This window comes from Ptiloglossa arizonensis, chromosome 1 (genome assembly GCF_051014685.1).
Source record: "Ptiloglossa arizonensis isolate GNS036 chromosome 1, iyPtiAriz1_principal, whole genome shotgun sequence".
Taxonomy (NCBI): Eukaryota; Metazoa; Arthropoda; class Insecta; order Hymenoptera; family Colletidae; genus Ptiloglossa; species Ptiloglossa arizonensis.
The window spans coordinates 24,638,659-24,662,226 of NC_135048.1; the positions used below are offsets into that span (position 1 = coordinate 24,638,659).

General features: G+C 37.1%; 2 protein-coding genes across 7 annotated transcripts in view; one reads left to right on the forward strand and one right to left on the reverse strand.

Annotated features, from left to right (window-relative positions):
* Src64b (Tyrosine-protein kinase Src64B) overlaps nucleotides 1-23,568 on the forward strand; it is a 162,866-nt gene that overhangs the window by 101,722 nt on the left and 37,576 nt on the right. For 3 of the 4 annotated variants that reach the window (XM_076312047.1, XM_076311958.1, XM_076312131.1), the window contains exons 2-8: nucleotides 7,554-7,781; nucleotides 10,336-10,527; nucleotides 12,757-12,967; nucleotides 13,056-13,309; nucleotides 13,388-14,098; nucleotides 15,204-17,849; nucleotides 22,251-23,172. In XM_076312047.1, coding sequence (XP_076168162.1) covers nucleotides 7,739-7,781; nucleotides 10,336-10,527; nucleotides 12,757-12,967; nucleotides 13,056-13,309; nucleotides 13,388-14,098; nucleotides 15,204-15,418 — 1,626 coding nt within the window. In that variant the 5' untranslated portion in view covers nucleotides 7,554-7,738 and the 3' untranslated portion in view covers nucleotides 15,419-17,849; nucleotides 22,251-23,172. Of the gene's footprint in view, nucleotides 1-7,553; nucleotides 7,782-10,335; nucleotides 10,528-12,756; nucleotides 12,968-13,055; nucleotides 13,310-13,387; nucleotides 14,099-15,203; nucleotides 17,850-22,250; nucleotides 23,173-23,568 lie in introns of those variants that run through there. The other variant, XM_076312219.1, reaches the window with a different exon arrangement.
* LOC143147223 (uncharacterized) lies at nucleotides 19,827-23,036 on the reverse strand. 3 transcript variants are annotated; one of them, XR_012992229.1, is made up of 3 exons: nucleotides 22,585-23,036; nucleotides 20,758-21,748; nucleotides 19,827-20,358 (listed from the first exon to the last, which is right to left on the reverse strand). XR_012992229.1 is itself a non-coding variant. In XM_076312334.1 (2 exons), the coding sequence occupies exons 1-2, from the start codon at nucleotides 22,698-22,700 to the stop codon at nucleotides 21,061-21,063; spliced, it is 804 nt and encodes a 267-aa protein (XP_076168449.1). In that variant the 5' UTR covers nucleotides 22,701-23,036; the 3' UTR covers nucleotides 20,621-21,060. The 3 variants fall into 3 exon arrangements, 2 of the variants coding, with proteins under 2 accessions (XP_076168449.1, XP_076168566.1); XM_076312334.1 differs by lacking the exon at nucleotides 19,827-20,358 and having other exon boundaries at nucleotides 20,621-21,748; XM_076312451.1 differs by lacking the exons at nucleotides 19,827-20,358; nucleotides 22,585-23,036 and adding an exon at nucleotides 22,249-22,471 and having other exon boundaries at nucleotides 20,621-21,748.

The following is a 23,568-nucleotide window of genomic DNA, read 5'->3' on the forward strand; positions in this document are numbered from 1 at the left end:
GCATGTAACATATGACGAATAAGGAGCTTTTTAATTTTCATTCTTTATTAAAAGTGTTTACCTAGACAAAATTATATCCATACACTGATTTGAATAATTTAGATTTATTCAGGCAGGTAGAATTTTTAATTATCTACTGTGGAATATTACGTTGCATAATTTAAAATCTCATTTTTACTCGAGCATGTAATATATAACGGATAAGAAGCTATTTAATTTTCATTCTTTATTAAAAGTGTTTACCTAGACAAAATTATACCCATTTACTGATTCGAAAATTTAGATTTATTCTGACAGGTAGAGTTTTTAATTATCTACTTTGGAATATTACGTCCTATAATTCAAAATCTCATTTTTAATGGAGCATGTAACATATAACGAATAAGAAGCTATTTAATTTTCATTCTTTATTAAAAGTGTTTACCTAGACGAAATTATACCCATCTACTGATTCGAAAATTTAGATTTATTCTGACAAGTAGAGTTTTTAATTATCTACTTTGGAATATTACGTTGCATAATTTAAAATCTCATTTTTACTCGAGCATGTAACATATAACGGATGAGAAGCTATTTAATTTTCATTCTTTATTAAAAGTGTTTACCTAGATAAAATTATACCCATTTACTGACCTACACCACGGGTATTTTATACGAGCTTTTATACGAATTATAATAAGCTCTGAAAGTTTCGAGGATATATCATTATTTTCTAACCTGTTACTATTCGAGGATAATCGCAGGAAACGTTAATCCGGAATGTCGCGGTATAAAAATAAATTCTTAAATTGATTCCGTATCGATTTTCGGAGCGTTTCATAAAAAGCATCGATTACTTCCTTCAGGGTTCACAATCAACTGACATTCTCCATGATCGCCTACAGCCATTGACCTTTCACAAGCACGCAGTTCCATTCGATTGAACGGATTTTCTTAAATCTACCAGAACTTCACATAGCAGATTGATAGCTCTTTCAAGATCCACCTTCGATCTACAAACTTTCAAGAAGATACTTTCCTTTCAGTCCTTTTCAGTTCAGTTTGGAAATATTTCAAACCTTCTCTCAACGTAAGAGGACATTACAGTATTTTGAGCTGAGAATTGATGATTCTTTATAATTTTTTTCTTCCACGAAAGAAAAATCGAATCAAAATTGAAATTAACAGATACAAACCTTGTGCAATGTAATTTAACAAGATGTATCTTAATTTCACGAAACAATATTCCTATAGTCAAAATTACTAATCCAGATTATTTATCCATAGAATGAATCACCGCGAAGCCTAAACTCTCCTAAAACTTGAACAAATGGTACTACTTTGACAAATATTCACTTCTTTGGCCTTTTTCTCTTTCAAGTCTCAAACATTTTTTTTTTTTTAAGGTAAATATTTTTTCTATCAAATATACAAATTTCAAGTCGATCGACCAAGTAATTCTTCAAATAAACAAGATAAACACCGTGCCGAAAAATGTCGTTTCGCAAGTACCGCTTCCAAAGTTTTGAAAAGAGAAACGTGTCTATCGTTGGTTTTTTATTTTAAAATATGATTAATCGACAATGTCGAGTTCGTACAGCGCGCCCTCTCTCGTTTCGAAAAATTTATTTTCAACCTGTTTCACCGGACTCGAAACTCCTTTTTTATGATGACATTACGACGAACTCCGAAAGACGCGGAGCCGAGCATAATTATACGTTTCCTTGCCAGTCGCTACGTTCACGGCCGTCATTATTTGTAAAATTGACCGAAACCCTTCATTGAAGATGTAAGAAGCGAGAAAGGTAACAATTTCAATTATTTTCAAGCCGCAATGCGTATGTTTCGAAGCGAATTGTCCGATCATTGCATTTAAATTCTCATTGTTGTTTCGAGAGAATCCTTCGAGATGTCTGTTCAGACGATGCAAGTAAGGATCCATTTGATAACTAAATAATGGCTTGTATAACGGTGGTGCCATATCCAGTTCCAGCCGTACATATTGAATAAACACGACCGTTGTAGAGAAAATACAGAGAAACTAATACACGATAAAATAGAACGATTAACCGACAACTCGACAGATTCGATAAAATAGACGTCTCTTTGTGAGATAATTTTTTCATCCATACCTTATAATTTCTTAACAAAAAGTATTATACTATTGTATAATACTTTGTTATCTAAATCGAGCTACGTTATTCCTGGGGAAGACGCAATAATATCACCGTTGCGCTAAATTATCAACCAATTATGTTTTAAATGCACAGAAATCAAAATTCCAAAAATCTCGAATATTTAACCTTCTAAATGTTGTACTCATTACTATATATTCCAATGTAACGATATTATAAAAAAAAAACTTTTCACTTTTTCTCGAATCTTCCGTAAGATTTTGTGCTAAATTATTAACCAACCATATTGTAAATGTACAGAAATAAAAATTCTAAAAATCTCGAATATTTAACCTTCTAAATGTTGTACTCATTATACTCCAATGTAACGATATTATTCTAAATATTCGAATTAAAAAAAAAGAAACTTTTCACTTTTTCTTATATCTTCCGTAAGATTTTGTGCTAAATTATTAACCAACCATATTGTAAATGTACAGAAATAAAAATTCTAAAAATCTCGAATATCTAACCTTCCAAATACTGTACTCATTATACTCCAACATAACGATATTATTCTAAATATTCGAATTAAAAAAAAAAACTTTACTTTTTCTCGAATCTTCCGGAAGATTTTGTGCTAAATTATCAACCAACCATATTTCAAATGCACAAAAATAAAAATTCAAAAAATCTCAAATATCTAACCTTCCAAATACTGTACTCATTATACTCCAACGTAACGATATTATTCTAAATACTCAAATTAAAAAAAAAAGAACATAATCTTTTCATTTTTTCCCAACACTTCCGTAAGATAATTATTGACTTCTTCCTTTAATTTCCACGTTCATTTTTAGTCATCGACATTGTTTTTCAATAAATAACAAAGTAAATTCAACGAAGAGGTTTTTCCAGCTAGTTAATTCCTCGACGAAAAGGTTAAGGATCGCCTCGATTCAAAAGTGGTTCCAGCCATACGTGATGTTACGTCCGCGAAGGACGAACGGAATCTTCGAGCGGCCTAAAATGGTCGAATTGAAATTTCGTCTCGCCGCGTTACGTCATTATTCCCTCGCATTCCTTTTAAGCGATGATTTCATTTCTCGCCGCTCGGACGCGGCCGTAATTTGTTTATCGGGCATTGGAAGTGCCTCGTATTTCCGTGTACGAGGGAACGACACGTGTACGGTACGACCGAAAATCACTACCCGAGATGTAGCTACGTTTCTACGTGCATCGTGTGCACGTACCAGCGTGGAAACTTCAACGGGATATTAAACACACACGGGGGACGTGGAGAAACGTAGGCAACAGTGAACAGGGACGAGGATCGAGCTCGTAAATATTTAACTGGTCGCCGATTGAATCGTATTCGGTGTTTCGAGAAAATTGACACCGGGGATTGGCGTCTTCCGATAACGATGAAAGTTCCACGGGACAACGAACGGGTAAAGTAAATTCCTTAACGGTGTCGCGTTGAGCAACCTTTCACTGTACAATTGCGCTACGTGTACCGCAATAAGTATTGTTGAATACACTCGGCGCGGAAAGTACGCCGACAAGGCCAAGGAACGCGGTATCGTTGCTAAAGAGTGACAATTAACAGACACGAGTACTACTTGGAAAATTTTCTCCAACTAGGAGCATTCTTCGTTCGAATATTAATTTCAAAGTAGCACTCGTCACTGAATCGAACTATACGCGGTTCTTCATGGGAGAAAATGGAGAGAAAGTTTAGTAAATTACTTCATGTAAAATTGAATCCTCGTTGAGACTTATCGATAACATTTTGTTTCTTTTTTTTTTTTTTTTTACACAGAGGGAGAAAGTTTATTAAACTTCTTCGTGTAAAAATTTCATTCTCTTTAAGATTTATCGATAACACTTTCTTTTCTGCAGAGTTTATTAAACTTCTTTACGTAAAGTTTGATTCCCTTTAAGATCGAACCGGTAACGTTTGTAACATTTTTAACGAGTGTGCAACGAAAAAAATAAAAAAATACCGCAAGTGGTAACCAGCGTTATTTATGGATCGATTTTGCTATACAAATAGAATCAGATATGTAAACGGGGACACGAAACTTAAATACAAAGTTTCGTTGAAATTCGAGGTAAAAAAAATTTTGAAAAATAAAAATATACCGCAAGAGGTAACCAGCGTTATTTATGACTCGATTTTACCCCAAATGGAATCAGATATGTAAACGGGGACACGAAACTTAAATACAAAGTTTCGTTGAAATCCGGAGTAAAAAAAATTTTTTCAAAATTTTTTTTTTAGCTACCTCGGAAAGTAAAAATAGTCCGAAGTAGGTCGTCTTTGGGCTCATTTTCACCGGGAGAATATCACCTGTTCGTTGACGATACTCCCGCGAAGATACAGCGAAAAATATAATAATTTTAATCTTCGTTCCCGGACGACTCGTAACCGGGGTGCCTCTCGAGACGAAGTATCGGGTACAAACCAACAGACGCGGCGTGAGGTCGTGTAGAACTTCGTAATTCCGATGTAATGGCGTGTTACGGACGACAGGAAACGTCGTCGTACCAAACGAACCACCCTAGACACCGTCCAAAGTTTATTTATTCTCGGTGCTCGTGGTTTCGTGTACGCTACCGGGACGATTGCATCCGTCTCGAGGAACGAACGTGAATAGAGAGGAACACGTCTCGGCGTGACGTTTCGCTTCGATGTTTCTTGTTTTCGGTGAGGGCACGTGAAGATCGAGAGCGACGCGGAAAATCGTGCCCGCGCGCCCGAATTGTCGCACGCGAGTCGCTGCACACGCGATGCATTTGCATTGGCGCAGGCTCGCGCAACGTGACTGTTCCGTTTCATCGAGAATACTGGCAGCTCAATTTTTGATAATAATTGTTATTTTATAACGTACAAAGGGAAGCGAAATATCCATCACTGTGGACTAAGTCTCTCTGAGAATCTGGGGAATATAGATGTACGTGTAGATCAATTTTAAAAATAGGATACGTTTATTATTTTCATCGTAGAACGAACAATTTTCCTTCATCCTGTATTGCTATCTTGTTCAGTTATTGTCGTTAATTAGTTGGCAATATGCACATCAATCTGGGACTTGATTTTATTTTTTTTATTTTTCTTATAATCGATCTTGAATATTCTAAATCGTGGTTTAAGTTATTTTTTTATTGGTTTTACAACTTAAATGCGTGTTAGTTAAAGGTATATCGTTGCTCGTTGGATAAAATCAGAACAGCAAGGTAACTTATTCCTCTTTTTGGAAGAACGTGTATTTCGAAGAATACATTGTGCTTTTCATCGACAGTGGAACTCGAAACTGTTTTCAAAATGTGAAAATTTAGTAAGTTTTTATATCGAAAAATGAATAAAGAATTAATTACGTATCAATTGTGATTAATTTCGTCGATGGTACGAGTGGTCGAAATTCTACGAAGCGGTAAGATTAATTTTCCGATTTTACGAAAAGATTCAATTATTCAACAATTTTCTATTTTATACACTCTTTTTTGTATCTTGGTTTTGAGGGCACAAAATTATCTTATCACCGAGGAGACGCAAGATACAATAATCGAGATGTTCCCTTAAAAAAAAGAAAAAGAACGAAAATTAACGAAAAACATTCCTCTCGATAATCATCGATCGATATCAAACAGCAAACAGATCCACGATTGTTTCTCGTTACCGCTGAAATTCATCAATATTGACAATTCTGAGTGCACTCGAATAGGTCGGTTATCGTTCTCGTTCCCAAGTATGTTTTATTAATCGTGGTTCAGAAAAACGTCACGTACGAAACGAGGCGAAAGAAATATGATTACGGAGAAGGAAGGAAGTTTTCTTTTTCTTCTTCTTCTTCTTCTTTTTTTTCTTCCTCTTAGCGAATTAACCCGAGTTTTTCGTGTTCCCCCGTTACGCTTCTAATTTGGCGTGTTACTCGGAAACGCGAGTCGTACGTCTGATTTGTCCCCCGCCATAATGGAACACGCACGGACAAAAACAGGACGGGTGTGGAAACGTGAACGCCCTAAAGTCTTCTTTAAATATAGCATGATCGATGATACCACTGGGGGGAACTCGAGAGTAGTTTCATAAAATCGGCCGAGGTATTGGATCTGTTTGCGAAAGTTGCACCGTTTTTTCGTTCCACCGTCACGGTAACTATGCGGAGATAATAAAACTCGTCTAACGTAATCTTAGTCACCGTTACAATTTACATTATTTTCTTCCGGGACGATTGTTTACCATTCCTAGAATTTAATCAGTGATCCAATTCAGTCTCGTGACCAGCGATTTCGAATAAGAAGGGGCAAGATTCTTTTGTATTTGAATTTACAAGTAACAGTCATCGTGAGCATTGAAATAAAAAAATTTACATAACAAACAATATTGGCTAAGGAAGATCCGACCCTTGTTCACCCATTGGTTGTAACAATTGCACCCTGAGATTAATTCCATTCAGAATCGTACGTATATTCCCTAAAAAAAAATTCGAAGCTGCAAAAACAAACCTGATAATACAAACACATTTAATTGAAAAAATACACATAAAACAATTTTCATTATTCTCCACCGGAATGACTGTTCCGTTTTTACCGAGAATTTATTAATATACCTCCAAGAAGAGAGAAATTTAATTTTCTTCTTTTAGAAATTTCTAAAAAAAAAGAGGGGCAAAATTCCTTGTATCTGTATTTGGTAAATAAAAATACTCACCTATCTACAGTACCAAATTCGATCTTTTTTAATTATTCGTTAGTATATTAAAAACTTCACGAATATCAAAACGAAATATTTGTTAGATTCTTTCGTGAGAGGGGCAAACCACCTGTGGTTACGCCATTGCCTCGATCGAATGTTTCCTCTCCTAAAATTAACCTCGTGTGCATTCGATCTTTTTTAATTATTCGTTAGTATATTCAGAACTTCACGAATATCAAAACGAAGTATTTGTTAGATTCTTTCGCGAGAGGGGCAAACCATCTGTGGTTACGCCATTGCCTCGATCGAATGTTTCCTCTCCTAAAATTAACCTCGTGTGCATTCGATCTTTTTTAATTATTCGTTAGTATATTCAGAACTTCACGAATATCAAAACGAAGTATTTGTTAGATTCTTTCGCGAGAGGGGCAAACCATCTGTGGTTACGCCATTGCCTCGATCGAATGTTTCCTCTCCTAAAATTAACCTCGTGTGCAGGATCTTGCGGATATTCTCTGACAAAAGCTTGAAAAAAAAAGAAAAAGTAAAAAAAAAAGAAAAAAACAGATCTAATAATAATAACGTCACGGTCGAAACGTTATCGAGCCACGTTATTTTCCACGGCTGAACGATCCTCTTCCCCCGTAACCGCGAATTATGACAACGCATCCTGCAACTAACCTGAAAAACTGTTAAGCCGCGGCTCGTACGGTGTAATGCCACAGAGGAGTCATGCCCGATACTTCTGGTTCACCTTGCAGGTGCGCAGCATCGATAAACACGCGATGGAGAGAAGAAAGTGATCCGAAAAATCGAGACGGAAGCCTCCGCCGACGTTCGACCTCGAGTTCGCGAGATGGAGACTTTCCTCGGGGCCTGTGGCAGTATAGACGGCGCGTAGAGCACCAGGGATCGTTTGTCGAACCATCGAGCACGGGGAACCAAGATGGGCAAGTGTTGCAGCAAGCGGCAGGAGCCGCAACCCCTTGGTAAGTGAAAAGCAATGGCGTAACCGCTTGAGTTACCAAAAGACGAAAATAAATAATCGAAACAGTCGGTGCGCGTGTATTTCTACGAAAAACATACGTCTGCGAGATTAATTTTAGATTTTCCTTAGTATGTAAATTTATGATAGAAAATATGTTTACGACAGTGTTAACGAAAGAAGTGAGATGTTTAAAAATCAACTTACAGTGAGAGGACTTACGGAGGATAGAAGAGATCTGAATCAAGTGTACCTACTTGTAAGAAAAAATTGAAATATTGGTTCTTGAAATATTGCTATTGGTAGAAAATATGAGAATTATTATTTGGAGGTTAGAAAGTATGGAAGTGGGTAATAAAAATATAATTCGATATGTATTGTGATTATTGACTGCTTCTCGGTTGTTTTTCTCTTGATTGTTTTCTTTCATCGAGACAGAATTAGGTTCGAAATGTTTACGAGTTTTTTTTTTCGAAACTTTGTACGGATTATGCTTGTATCGACTAACTCGAGTGTTTTCTTAATTTCCTTGGTAAGTAACTTCGAACTTATTCCTCCTTTGCGTTCACTCGTGGCCGTTCTGCGATAAGTTTTCTTTTCGAACTCTCTCTCGAGAACGTTTTAAGTATCCTTCGGAAAGTTTTGAGTGGCTGTCGAGGTCTCGAATGTAACGAAGGAGGGTCGAAGATTCCACCGTGGCTACGTAGGATGGTCGTTCGATTCGATGGTAAAGCGAACGATGAAATTTCATGTAATTTACCATGGTTGGAGCAATGTTTTTCGATCCGATGCACGTTGCTTCCACCGTAGCTTCCAACTATTCTCTTGAAAGCTTTCCGGTTGAGGATCGGACGTAACGAATGAGAATTTTTTTTTAATCTCAATTTACTCGAGACACACCGTATTGGAAAAATATCGAACACAAATTTTTTTTTATCGGCTGATATTCATATTAGCGAGAGTGAAGATCACTCTCAAAGTTGTGGACGGAATACCATTTTAATTAAACTTCTCGAAAAGTAATGGAGACCAAAAAAAAAAAAATGAGTGGAAAAAGTCTGGTCTAGGTAAAAATTTCCCCGAGTCACAGTTGACGAGGTCATTGGTCTACAGTGGCACCATCTATGACTTTTTAAAATTTTTATTCCGACTTTGCGATTGCTCTCTGAAAATCAACGGTTCTTTTTATATGCATTAAATTTTTTTAACTTAATAAGAATTTCTTTCGCAACTTTGAGGGTAGTTCACGCCTCTTTTATAAAAATCGAAGATTATCAATTAAGCGATGTTTCTGCTTCGGATAATTTAACATTGAAAAGTTACGAAGTAAATTTTTTGGTTTTTAATCGACGATGGTATACGATAATTGTATATGTTTCTCGAAAAAATCGAGATCATCTATCCTCTATAAACCAGAGTTCTTCGTTTCTAACCTTTGAGTATTCCAAAGTAAATTTTTTGGTTTTTACTCAACGATGGTATACGATAATTGTAAATGTTAAAAATATATATGTTTCTCGAAAAAATTGAGACCATCTATCCTCTATAAACTAGAGTTCTTCGTTTCTAACCTTTGTGTATTGCAAAGTAGATCAAGAGAAATTTAATGGTATAGAGTAATGTTACTTTTATTGGCGTTTGACAGAGCAGAAATAAGTTAAACACGTAATGGCCTGAATTGATGGTAATAGGTTATGTCTAACAGACACAATACGCCATAATGTTTGGGACAAAACGTAAATCGTATCCTGACCTCTACCGGTGAACTCGATTTCGGTCGATCCATAATGTATCACATAAATTGAAAATAATATTGATTGCAGCCATTCAGTCTCAGTTTAAGATATATAAACCACTAACTGGTACAATGTACTATTACTAAATCAGAGGTTAAGGACAAATTGCAATGGAGGGTTCAGAATTGACCATAACTACTATTTGAAGCATAATTGTGTAATTCGATAGCAAAGTACGTGATCGTTATGTTTAAATTTCGAATCAGATACAGTGACCTTTTTTTAATTGTAACACGATACGATAAAAAAAACGTTTCTGACTTTCATTCGCTCGAAAGTTTCGAACGACGATCGTACACTTAATTGAAAAATAACAAAAATAATTTCAAATCGAACGTGTCAAATACAAATTCACAATTTCGTTCAATGCGATACAAAAAGAGAATATCGTTACTTTTTATGACTTTCCAATTTAAAGGATCTCATCTCACAAAAAAAAAATTTTCCACAAACTTATTATTGATATCTGTCTTTGATAAAAATTCCACAGGTAACATTTTAACATTGACATGTATTGATCATTTAATGGTCAATTTTCTATGGATTATGATCAGCGAGTGATTCTCACTTGTTTACGATTCTTCGTTTGAAAATTGGAACTAAATGGGTGAATTTTCACGAGACAATTTTATTCTCGATCTTCCACCAATAAAAAAAAAAAAAATACTGTAAATATCTCTTCGCCAAAATCTGAAGTCGGTACCTATTGTACGAACGTGTATGGTGTTTTTCATTCACAAAACCGTCGACTTCGTTATCCAGGTTATAAGAAAGCAGACACAGGACTAAGCTCGAAACACAGTAATGGAGGCTCCTTGGACCGGTACACCGCTGACCCGAATCAAAGAGGTGTACAAGCAAGGGCGGATATCATTCGACCGAGGCCGACACCTTGTAAGCTACAGATTCCGCACCAACCCCGTAAAACAAGCTCGCCTGTCGTTATGCCTGCATGTGTGTATTTTATGTTATTTTTCGTTCGTTTCGTAACATAGCTTTACTTTAAGTTTCGATGGAAAATTTTTAGCTCGTAAGCCTGGCTCGTCACGCTCGATCTTCTGTACGAAGTCGACGACGATTATATTTTCTTGCGTTTAATTTAAATTTAACTTTACGGTGGTGAGTATTAGCTTTAAGTCACGGTCGCAGGAAAAATTTCAGTTACGATCACAGGTGTGGAATAATGAACGTTATTGGGATCGATACTGTCCGTTGTTTAGGACTAAATTGAGCCACTTGGGATATTTTTTTTATTTCGAAATTTTGGATATTAATATTATAAAATTTGGAACGTGTTATGTAGGACAAAATTGGGCAATTTGGAATATTTTTTATTTCGAGTTTTTCGATACCAATATTATAAAATTTGCAACGTGTTATTTAAGACAAAAGTGAGCAATTTGGAATATTTTTTTATTTCGAGATTTTGGATATTAATATTATAAAACTTGCAACGTGTTATTTAGGACAAAATTGGGCAATTTGGAATATTTTTTTATTTCAAATTTTTTGATACCAATATTATAAAATTTGCAACGTGTTATTTAAGACAAAATTGAGCAATTTGGAATATTTTTTTATTTCGAGTTTTTGGATATCAATATTATAAAATTTGGAACGTGTTATGTAGGACAAAATTGAGCAACTTGGGATATTTTTTTTATTTCGAGTTTTTCGATATCAATATTATAAAATTTGCAACGTGTTATTTAAGACAAAATTGAGCAATTTGGAATATTTTTTTATTTCAAATTTTTTGATACCAATATTATAAAATTTGTAAAGTGTTATTTAAGACAAAATTGAGCAATTTGGAATATTTTTTTATTTCGAACGTTTGGATATTAATATTATAAAATTTACAATGTGTTATTTAGGACAACATTGGGCAATTTGGAATATTTTTTTATTTCAAGTTCTTGGATGCCGAAAGTGATTCTTTAATCTTTGATATCCCATTGTCCTCAATTGCTCAAGAACACGATCCTCTATCGATCTTGATTATTACAGGAAGAATATCATATATTGTAAGGAAAGAAAGAACGGTTTCGGGTTAAGAAAAATATGATGCTATAAATACATAGTCCTTGTTCCTTTTAGGTCTGATCTTTCTTTCTCCTTACAATAATACTTTTTCCACTCATCGCCTCGACTGTACCAGTCGCTGCTTATGTTGAGCGTAGAAAACATGCGAAGAAAAGTTTCATAGTCGCAGATAAAATAAATTTCAAAATTTCGAATTCTTCGCGGTTAATATACGTACGTACGTACATAGAGCAAACTATACGCGGAGAATAGTTGCGGTATTTCATCACCACCACAGCTTTATAGACTTTCCTGTGGCAGTTTTCCCTGCGACCGCAAACAGTCCGATAACAACTGGTACGGTAAAATCAGGATTCAGCTTCTTTAAGGGTGGTAGTCTGGTCTGGAACATTGAGAAAATCCTTTCCCCCTTTTCTTTGCAATTTTCTTAAATTTGCAGCCACATAAGTATCGACAAAAAAATTCCCGAAATTCGAGAAATTAACAAAGTTATAGGACTTTGAACCGAATTCTTTATATGCTCTGACACCATACCCCGAAACTTTAAAAACATTTTTCTCGAAACAATGTGTTTCAACTTGACAGGCACGATATTTCAAGATACAAATAACCGATCGACTTGAAACTGTGCACAAGTATAAAAAGTTCAATGCTTCTATCTTGGGAACTAGGATCATTATCATACATCGAAAACTACTATAGTCATTGTACAATGAAAACGTGACTTTCTCTCAAGAATAAAACTTTCTTTTTAAAAAATATACAATCTCACAATTTTGATTATTTTTCAAAAATCCTGATTCTCACAATAGTCGTAATCACCCGGAACAAAAATAAATTCTCTTTTTCGATCCAGAAAAGTCTAACGTCCCGAATAGTGTCCCTCTCGAACAACTTTCTCGTTACGTCCTTCAGAATATATAATTCGAAAAGAAACGTTCATAGATTCTCGAAAAAATTCACAGACCTGCTCCAAACACGCACGAACGCGTACACAAAATTTGAGATCAATGGGTCTGATACTTTCGCCAGAATTAATACCCAAAGCGTCGAATTTGCGTTCCTAGAACCAGACTACACCCTCCATAGGCGGGGAGTACCCGACATTCGTGTAAATCGGTTTGTTCTGTGAAACAGCGCATTCGCAAAGGTCGAACAAGATCGTGGTGGCACTGTACAATTACACGGCGCGCGAGAGCACCGACGTCAGTTTCATGAAGGGCGACCGAATGGAGGTACTGGACGACTCGGAGCCCGACTGGTGGAAAGTTTTGCACTTGACGACGCTGCAGGAGGGTCTCATACCTTGGAACTTCGTCGCCGTGGAGCGTTCAATCGAGAGCGAAGAGTGAGCTTTCAGATCATATCGGTCCACCGTGTACCCCGTGTTGAACCTTCGTTTAATTGAATCGTTGTCTTTCACCTTTCGTACGCAGTTGGTTCTTCGAGAACGTGTCGCGCAAGGAGGCTGGTAAGCTGCTCCTGGTGGACGAGAACCCACGAGGCACGTTTCTGGTGAGACCCAGCGAGCACAATCCCAGAGGGTACAGTTTGTCCGTGAAGGATTGGGAGGAGGGTAGGGGCCACCACGTGAAACACTACAAGATAAAACCGCTCGACAATGGGGGTTTCTTCATCGCCACCAACCAGACATTCCCCACGCTACCGGCCCTCGTTATGGCGTACAACAGTAAGTTAACAACCGATGAACGAACTCCACTTGTCCCGCTACGGATATCTTGATCGAGCGTGTTCCGTAATTTTTCAGAGAACGCGTTGGGCCTTTGTCACGTGCTCTCGAAACCGTGCCCGAAACCTCAACCGGACATGTGGGATCTTGGGCCGGAGTTACGCGACAAATGGGAGATCAACAGGAACGAGATACAACTGATGAGGAAACTCGGCCACGGGAATTTCGGTGAGGTGTACTACGGTAAATGGCGGAACAAAACAGAGGTGGCGGTTAAAACGCTGCGACCAGGGACCATGTCGACGGAGGCGTTCCTCCAGGAGGCGGCGATCATGAAACAGTTCCGGCACAGACACCTGGTGGCGTTGTACGCGATCTGCTCCAAGGAGGAGCCAATCTATATCGTGCAGGAGTACATGTGCAACGGTAGCCTGTTGGATTTCCTGAGAACGGGTGACGGCAAGTACATGCAGTTCGAGGATCTAATTTACATCGCGGCGCAGGTGGCCTCAGGTATGGAACACCTCGAGAGCAAACAGCTGATACACAGAGACCTGGCAGCGAGAAACGTACTGATCGGTGAGAAGAACAAAGCGAAGATCTGCGACTTCGGGCTGGCCAGGGCGATCGAGGACGACGAGTACTGTCCGAAACAGGGGAGTAGGTTCCCGGTCAGGTGGACAGCACCTGAGGCCATCGTCTACGGCAGATTCAGCATCAAGAGCGACGTTTGGTCTTACGGTATACTGCTGATGGAACTCTTCACCTATGGCCAAGTTCCTTATCCTGGTGAGTTACATCGTGATCTTCCTGGCCTGGGTCTGGGATCTTCTGTCTCTTGGATTAAGGTTTTCTTTCTCCTAATTTGAGCTCCATCGAGTTATTGTGTCAATACGAATGAGTATTGTTAATGTTGAGGAAGCTGGAAACTCTTTATCTATGCCCAAGTTCCTTATTCTAGTGAGTTACATCGTGATTTTCCTGGCCTGGGTCTGGGATCTTCTGTCTCTTGGATTAAAGTTTTTTCTCTCCTAATTTGAGCTCTATCCAGTTGTTGTGTCAATATGAATAAGTGTTGTTAACATTGAGGAAGCTAGGAACTCTTCACCTATGCCCAAGTTCCTTATTCTAGTGAGTTACATTGTGATCTTCCTGGCTTGGGTCGGAGATCTTCTGTCTCTTGGATTAAGGTTTTTTCTCTCCTAATTTAAGCTCTATCCAGTTGTTCTGTCAATACAATGAGTATTGTTAACGTTGAGGAAGCTAGGATTAAAAATTATCTGAACAAGGATTACATACATGTAATTTTTAGGGGCTTGTAAAGTTCAATTGTTGAAAGAGTACATTTTATCAAGAGGTTGATCGAAATATGATACATTGAGTACAGGGTATGCGAACAGGATGGATTGATGTTTGCACAATAATACTTATTTGTTAAAAGTATCTAATATTTTTATTAAAATTTATATTACACAGATAGTGTCGTAATTTGCAACATTTAAACTACATCAAATTCGTTAGGTATATGTATAATTTCGATTTACCCACGAGGAGGACCCAAAATAGCGATGTCGATATTGAGGTTAGGTTCAGAAGCAGCACCTCGCTTCTTCGCACACTTACCTTTCCCGTATCTCGTTCCTCGCAGCATCTGGACGTTCGTTGCACGCACATGTCGTTGGCATCGGTTCAATAATGACGTTAAATACAAACTAAAATAATTTAAATAGAATTACGAACTTGTATGAAACCGGTGGTGTATTATTCGTGTTGCAAATGCATATTGTTAAATTTTTTTAACAATGGAACTTCCGGGATCGTTCGACAACGCGTCAATGCCACTTTCTCTCTGATGTATGCATGTTCTTAAATCGAGTCGCTTTTGTTTCTCCAGGTATGCAGGGCCGCGAAGCTATAGAACAGATAAACAAAGGCTATCGAATGCCGAAACCATTGAATCACCCGCTGCCGGACAGCATTTACCGATTGATGTTGCAATGCTGGGACGCCAGCCCCGAGAAGCGACCCACGTTCGAGTTCCTGAATCATTATTTCGAGTCGTTCAACGTCACTAGCGAAATACCGTATCTGGAGCCGCCAACGGACTGATACACAGCTCACATGCAGAGTCATCTGGTGCCGCACGGTCATTTTCACCCAGCGCACATCAATTGTGCCATGGAGTTTTATGGTATTTATTGCTAAGCTCTCTGTCGCCGTTCTTTTTGTACGCCGCAGACTCTCTGGGGCAAAGAGTGAATTCCACAAACCGAAGAAAACGCAGAGAAAGAGAGAAGGAAAAGGAAAAAAGCGAAAAGGAGAAAAAATGAAATATTTTGGGGGGAGGGGGGAGAACCGAATCGGAATGAAAAAAAAAAAAAAGAAACGAGGAAAACCAATTTCGTGAGCGACTCGGTGGCAAGAATTCTGTAAACGTTACCAGACTTCTCGAAGCAATCATTGTTAAACGCTGCCAAAATTTCTACGACGATCGCGAGTATACCGACAAGTGTTCTTTTCGTTCGTAAATTTTTCGTAAATACGGGGGCGTCATCGTCGGCGCAAGCATCTCAAGAACAATGGATCTTGTGTGCCATGGAACTTTATAAAGAAAGAGAGAAAGAAAGAGCGAGAGCGAGAGAGAAAGAGAGACAAAAAAAAATTATCGAAGTCTTGTTCATTCTTGTATAGGGTGTTTACAAGCCTTTACGAAACATTGTGACCAATCGTGAATAACTGCCGACTAATACTGAGTCAGACGACTGATAATAAGATTATAGAATCTCTACCCGTTACGTATCCAGTATCTATTAAGGTTTAAAACGAAATCGTTCGTCGTTCGTGCGATTTCATTAAGCATTTTCACAATTTGGAGAGTGTAACGAATAATTGACGATGTTGGTATTGATAATCTTACAAAAAAAAAAAAAGTGTATAGAGGTTAGAACGCGAACCGAGTTGGGAACTAAACGTAGAGTTTTAAATGGTAGAAGATGTAACCGATTTATAATTATGTCCGTCAGTGTACGATCGCGGCGTAGAAAGGGAAGCACTCGCGCCATCTGTGTAATCCGCGCGATTACTTCTCATTGATCTCGAAATCGGTCGCGAGCTGATCTTTCCTACGATCCAAATTTTCTTTGGACCGCGGCACATGTAAATCCGGATGCACCATTTTGGTTGCATCGATGTTACGAACGGTTTATCAAGTGCACAAATCTGCGATAGGACACAATCACGTTCTACGATATACAAACTAGGAGCGAACGAGTCCCCGACTCATTTCGAACAACAGTTCGCGTAGAACAATATTTTATACGAGAGATTAATACGTTTTTTACGTAGAAAAAGAAACTCTTTTCGATGTACTTTTGTTCTGTGAACAGTGCACTCTAAATACACAATTCGAAAGCACACGATCGTTTCTGTAATATACATATTATTATTTTTACTGTGATTGCACCCTCTAATGGAAAACTGAGAAAACTGTCGTGTACTGCGATGTCGATAATATACCTGCATACCGATCGATTTCAACGTCGCGTTCCCCCGAGTTTACTTTTTTGAATTCGATAAAATGAAGATACGAAGAAGTTACTAGAAACGGAACTAGCGTAAGTATGTTGTGCAGGGTGTTGACAAAAATTTGAGACATTTTTGCAGAATCGATTTTACGTATTGAGATAATGAAAAAAAGTTTACATACACTTATCTCTCGAAAAGCTTAATATTTTAGTTGCACGCTTCTTTTTTAGTATCCAAAATACCGAACAAAAACGCCTCTAGATGAGCAACCATCCTACACCACGATGTGTCAGTTTGCCTAGTAATTTCAAGCATAGGACTTTTACCTTTAAAAATAATAAAAATTCATCTTCCGCCTGTAAAGATTTATGGTTCCTACAAGTTATATAAAAGTACGCGCGATCCATTTTTAATCGAAACCAAATGTTGAATGCAATGCGAAACAAATATCGATCTGACATTTAGTGGCGTATCAGCGAGTCTAATAAGCGGGTTACAGTTCTATAGGGGCGGTATTTCAAAAATTGTTTATATCTAAAGAACAAAAGTTTATCGAGCATGTAATGTGTATATGAATTCTTTTCGTTATTTGGACACATAGAATCGACCCTTTGGTAGTATTCCACGTATCTTTCAACACTCTGTATATACGTACATGTGCGTGTCGCGGCAGGAAGCGACACCTTTTTCGATGTTTATGCGGATCTAGCGAGAAAAAATGGAACTAGAAATATTACTTGAGATAAAGATTAAGTCATCGATGTTGCTCGTACAAAATGTCTGAAAAATTGTAAATTTTCTACTAAACATACAAACGACAGATTAGGGTAGAGTCTAGATGGTAGGCCCGTGAAGTAGGTGTAAAAAAAAAAGAATCTCCTCGGAATGTGAAACGCGGTCATGAAAATTTTCTTTTCTAATTTCTTCGTGCGAGTGATTATCGGGCAAGTGTTTCGATTCCGGGGACGGTATTGTTGTCGTCATGGTCGTCCCCCCGCGGAACGTATCGTTAGACGTAAGTCCCTAGGCGTACATTGAATTATGTCACGATAAACAGGATGAGTCATTATGACACTTTAGATATTAACGTTTAAATGACTAAGAAAACAATTAAATGTATGGAAGGGAGAGAGAACGAGAGAGGAAGCGGAAAGTGTGAAAGTGTGAGAAACGCGAAATTACGTACGTGAGTGTAGTGAATTGTTACACCTGTGTCTGTGCGATATTTTTTTCACGCGCATCTTGCCGTGACATTAAAGAGACGAGCAATAAAATGTCGCGCTCTTCGTACGGCCCGTAACCATTGCTCAATAGAAGAATCCATCGTTCTCACGAGATCACGTTTACGAAGCAAACCGTAATACATTGAAATCTGACGAGTTGGATAAATGCGAATACGTAAATAGATGCAAACAATTTTAACCACTCAAAGCCACTGTGCACACTGTGCAATGTTTCGTAAGATTGGAAATGTGTAAGGTATCCGAACAAATGTCTTTATTGTAAACACGTGACGAGTAGATACTAAGGCACGTGGTGAAATTGAAAAGGTTAAGGTTGTCCCTAGAGTGGTTGACATTTTTTGCGTCTACTTGGTTATGACTGCGATCGTTCCACGAAACATCGATATCATTAATATCGATTCAGCGGAATAATTTACGGCTTACGTTTACTGGGACTCGTCGCGAACTCGACATTATATTGCAACTTTACATAGTATACCGATAATATAATGTTTTCTACTATGATTAGCGAGGCGAACGCCATACCTTCGTTGTGTGAGTTGACTAATTTATTCTATATAGTACGATGCGGTGAATGCACGTGAAAAAGCATCACGTTTACGTAGAGATTAGAAAGTAGCTGTATTACGTCCAGTAAACTTTTCTATGAGCGTTTTATACCGATCAAAATGTTGTTGTGTTTCTCACGGAGAATGGTCATTTGAAGGTTTCGCTGACGATCATGTTGTCGCCATAGTTCGTAGACCTGAAGCAATCGTGGACGAATTTCGATTCGCACGAATCGATGGAGTGTCCTGACGGACGGAAAGTACGTTTGATTTCTCCATCTTGAATGTCACTATCGCATACATTATTTCATCCGAGCAACACAAAAGAGAGTGGTATATTTAAATGTTATACTGGTAAGGGCATCATGTGGCCTTTCCACTGGACCTAGAGACTGATATTGTTTAGACGGAGAACAGAAACAGATTGCATTCGAATGTATTTAACGACGATGCTCGACAAAATTTTGCACACGGACGTTGAATTATCGAACGTAACTTCGGTCTCAAATTTTCTCACGACGTTAGTACAAGACGATAACTTTTGACAGTAGTTTAGAACTGTTGTGATTTTATACGTGCCTGCTCGGCTATTATTATCCGTTTGTCGATATTTAAATGCTAACTATAAACCGGCACACAGTCCCTTTCTATCATATTTGGTGTAACAGATATCGAGGAATTTTTCTAAGGAAAGAAAAGTAACGGAAAATTCTCGTCAACATTTTTTCCAGTGCGTTCGAAAACGAATTCTGGTCGGGAGACGCTGCGTGTTCCGATTACGAAAGAAACCGTTACGAATGCAATAATGCTATTCATCGTTAATGCGTCCGGTAGTCCAAAGCGAAGTATACTTAATATGTTGATTGGTTTACACAACAATGTAAGGCTATCAACTTTTTTTAATACTTCTCGACCATTCGTTGCGACGGACAAATATAGAATGTTAAGATTGTAGAATTAAAATGATTCGAGCTAAACTTTCGTAGCCTGTAAATGTTTGTCGTCATAGTTATCGATCGAGTAGTACTTCATGATAACGTTAATTCTATTTTTACTACATTTATCAAGTAGCTATTTTTACCACTTTAATCGATTTTATCAGTTATGAAATCGTAATACCTTCGAAACTAACGTTTTTAGTTTTTCAACATATCTCGCAATTATTATCAATACCGTTGACATTAAATTTTGAATCGTATATTTACCACCACAGTATGCACACTTTTATTACTATTATTAGATACATCACGTAGCAGTGTTTTTGATTCATCTTTCGGATCGTAGGTTGATTACGTTTTAATGGGAAGATTTTCTTGTCTAAACACTGCGTCTCTCGGCTTGGAGACAAGTTTCGAATCTGACGATAATTAACGACAAAGTTTTTCGTCTTTTGTATCGTTCGTAATAACTTGTCCAATTGTGAGTTGCATTCTTACGAAGGAAAGTTTGATTTCTCTCTTGAAATTCGTTTCGTTGTGGCTCCGTTCAAATGAAATTTTAATAAATCTGTGATATAGCGACAGACCTCATGTTTTGATACAGAGTTTGAGTGTTGCGCGGGGCTACTACGAAATCATCGTACCAGAAAACTGCTGAATAACCGTTCGTAGACGTTAAAATGAAAACAGTCGTCACGTGATGCGCACACCAAATAGATGGATATTTTTTAATGCATTTAGGCTTTCGTCGAGGTTTTCACAGTACACGGCGCGTCAACATGGTTCACTCGTACCTAAAGTAAAATGGATCAATATATCGTCATTGTTTACGTACCAAAGCTTATTATCATTAAGTAATTTAATGGTTACTTTGTATCATTGTATTAAGTATCATAAGCTTATGCAGATAAATATATTATGTATCATATTAATAGAAGGGTGTTAATAACCTCGTCAAATGATATATACATATATATTTTATCCACACACACACATTATTTTTTCGATATACGTGTAGTAGAAGAACGGGAATTTCAATGATACAATATATTAATTCCAAGAAATTTATTCTAGTACCAATCTTTCATCTCATAATACAAAAATTTGTAAATAAAGATATTAAATTTTCTTCATTAGAAACTAAATAAAGTAGCTGGACACAAACGGTTTAAAAAAAAAAAAAACAAACAAACCTGCATATCGTTTTATTATTTTCGCGGTTTTACCCTTTTTTATCACTTTTTCTAAAACGATATTGAAACTGTATCACTTTTAATATTTTTTCTTTAATCCTTCTACAACGATGCACATTCTTCTTTTTACCTCTTTTTTTATTTGTTTTTTTTTTTGTATGTTATGTATAATTTAGGTACCAAGTTAAATTGGTTTTGTAGCAAACATATAATATTTAGACTTGTGATCATGCATAAACACTGCATGCTAGTTCTTGAAAAACTGTATAAGAAATCTGCCAGTTATAATTCAATACATTACAATTAAATATACATCATTTCTGCCATATGCGACATCTTCTTTGGAATATGAACAAACTCCTCAAAGTAGCTGGCAAGTTCATCGATAGTAACGTCGCATGAAGGTGGAGATATTCTCGCTTGTACTGAACATGTGTTTGAACTTGAAGGCTGCCCCGACGAACTGTTTGTTTCTGACTGATTGCTATTACCTCCGCCTGGACCAGGTCCTCTTTTTAAACTGGGCATCGTATTACTACGTGCTCGTTGAAAACTACTAGCTTCATAATTATCTTGAATGCTCGTATCATCTTTAGCTTGTCTAGAATCCTGGCTAACATTCAATGCTTTAAAATCCTTTGCAACCGAACCGTGACCAAAAATCTTTGTGTTCTTCCAAGAAATACTAAATTTACATGTTTTTTTAAAGAGTGTATTTGTTAGATTATCACTAAGACAATTGGAGCTGGTATCGTTTAATTTTAAAACAGCCTCTTTGATTATTGAATTTTTCTTATTTTTATCAAGTACTCTTTCATTTCTTGATGGTTTGAAATTCGTTGTGCTTTTTATGCCTCTTGGACTGATTGCGGTTAACATTGGCCTGCTAGGCATTGAACTTCTTTGAAATAAATAACTGCAGTCAGAACTGACACTTTTACTCGTCGTCCTAAATGGATTTGGTGTTTTGGTTTTGTCGGTAGATGTAATACTAAAACAATAGAAAACAATATTTACAATTAATATCACTTCAAACAAATATAGTTATCATAGATATAGAAAATTATTACAAAATTCATGCATCACAACTAAAATTGATTAGACACTACATTTACAAACATCATTAAAACTTTGACTAAGGATTTTTTTAAATTATTTGACAATGATTGGCAGTCTTGGCAAACAACCTTGAATGAAATATTGGTAAATATGTTTCTTTTTTTCATATTCAATGAGATAAATCAAGAAAATATACATTTAAACTATTGGAAGTGAAGCAATCAGCCAATTCAACCATGTCAACAGAAATTTACTTCACATTAATGCACTTTAACTAATATCAACATTAGCACTGCACTTGTATTCTTAACGTTTGCTCCGCGATTTTCTTAACGCATAAATTATTCGAGAAAAACGATTTGTGAATCGTGCACAGCGGCGTAACGTTTTGTCGAACTCATTTCTAACATGTAAACAATTCGATTTCCTTACAGATGACAGTTAATCGTGTTGTCGACTCGCACCATCGAGAACAAGAAACGACAGTCGTTGAAATGCGTGTTCACGTGTGCTTGCATCATTAATAACTTGAAAACACGCGTAATGTAAACAGAGATGGTCACGTACTTTACGAAACGAGGTAACGTTAATCGAAGACCTTGACCGCGCGTAAAAAGGGTTGAGTCGCAAAACCGCTACGCTCCGATACATCGAACGTGTATACACATTAGAAGTTCAGAAGGTTCGAGGGAATTGGAAGGGATGTTTGCTAGGAGCAGGCGCTTTAAATGATCAATGTCAAACAACCAAGAGCTTCGAAATGCTTACTGAGGACAACTCGAGGAAAGGCGATCAATTTCGAGCTTCTCCAAACTCGCCGGCAGTACTTCGTCGGGCATGCTCACGATTTTGCACGGATTTGTGCTCAGCGTTTGCGGGAACATGGCATCGTGCCGAGCCACTGTTAGCAAACAAACGTTGACAGCGCGTCGGAAAATTCCAGAATGATGGGTACAATGTTTCAGTAAATAGGTTAGAAAGACAATGACGACAGGCTGAATTCTTTGACGGCGATATTCACCATGTTTTCCATTTAATATCGTTCTTGATTCTACTGTCTGTCACGCGTGCACCATTTCGATTTCGTTATTACGAGGCTCACTCAGCAGATATTATTCGTGGACACAACTTCGCGATCAATTAATCATCGACAACACGTAAATAAACAGACTTTTGCGCGCAACTGCCATTCTAGTGTTGCTCGATAGAGGAAACAATGACTTTAGATGGCGCTTCGAACGCATTCTTATTGCGCGCCTCGTCGACGCCATTTTGAATTTTCGAAGTTTCTCTCAATCGATGATCAAAAAGGATTCAACAGAAAATATTTAAATTCAACGTATTTGCAATAAATAGGTATGTAAGAAATTCGATACAATATAAACAATGCTATTCAGCTAGATATCTTATATATGTAATGATCATATCATTAACACTTACCGTATTTGTTTTAATACTGTACAAGCCAGTTGATTTCGCGGGTATTTGATGTCGGTGACTGGGTCTTTCCAATGAAATATAATACTTTATATACCTTCGGTAAATTTGATAGAATTTTTAAATTATTAAACCTAAAGACATAAAAGTTTTACAATGCATGTAAAATAACACAATAAATCTAAATATATACATTAGGCAGAGGTTCGCAAGTAATCGACATATATATATATATATATATATATATATATATATATTACACCGTTTACATAATGTTCCTTTTAATTCGTTTTTCTTTAAAAAAAATTGAAAGGT

What these genes read in the sequence shown, in the direction of transcription:
- LOC143147223 (XM_076312334.1), bottom strand. Translation starts at nt 22,700, where the DNA reads ATGTTCCCGCAAACGCTGAGCACAAATCCGTGCAAAATCGTGAGCATG. An exon ending in CTTTCCTCGAGTTGTCCTCA is followed by an intron (nt 21,749 to 22,584) that starts GTAAGCATTTCG and finishes CTATTGTTTTAG; the next exon opens with TATTACATCTACCGACAAAA.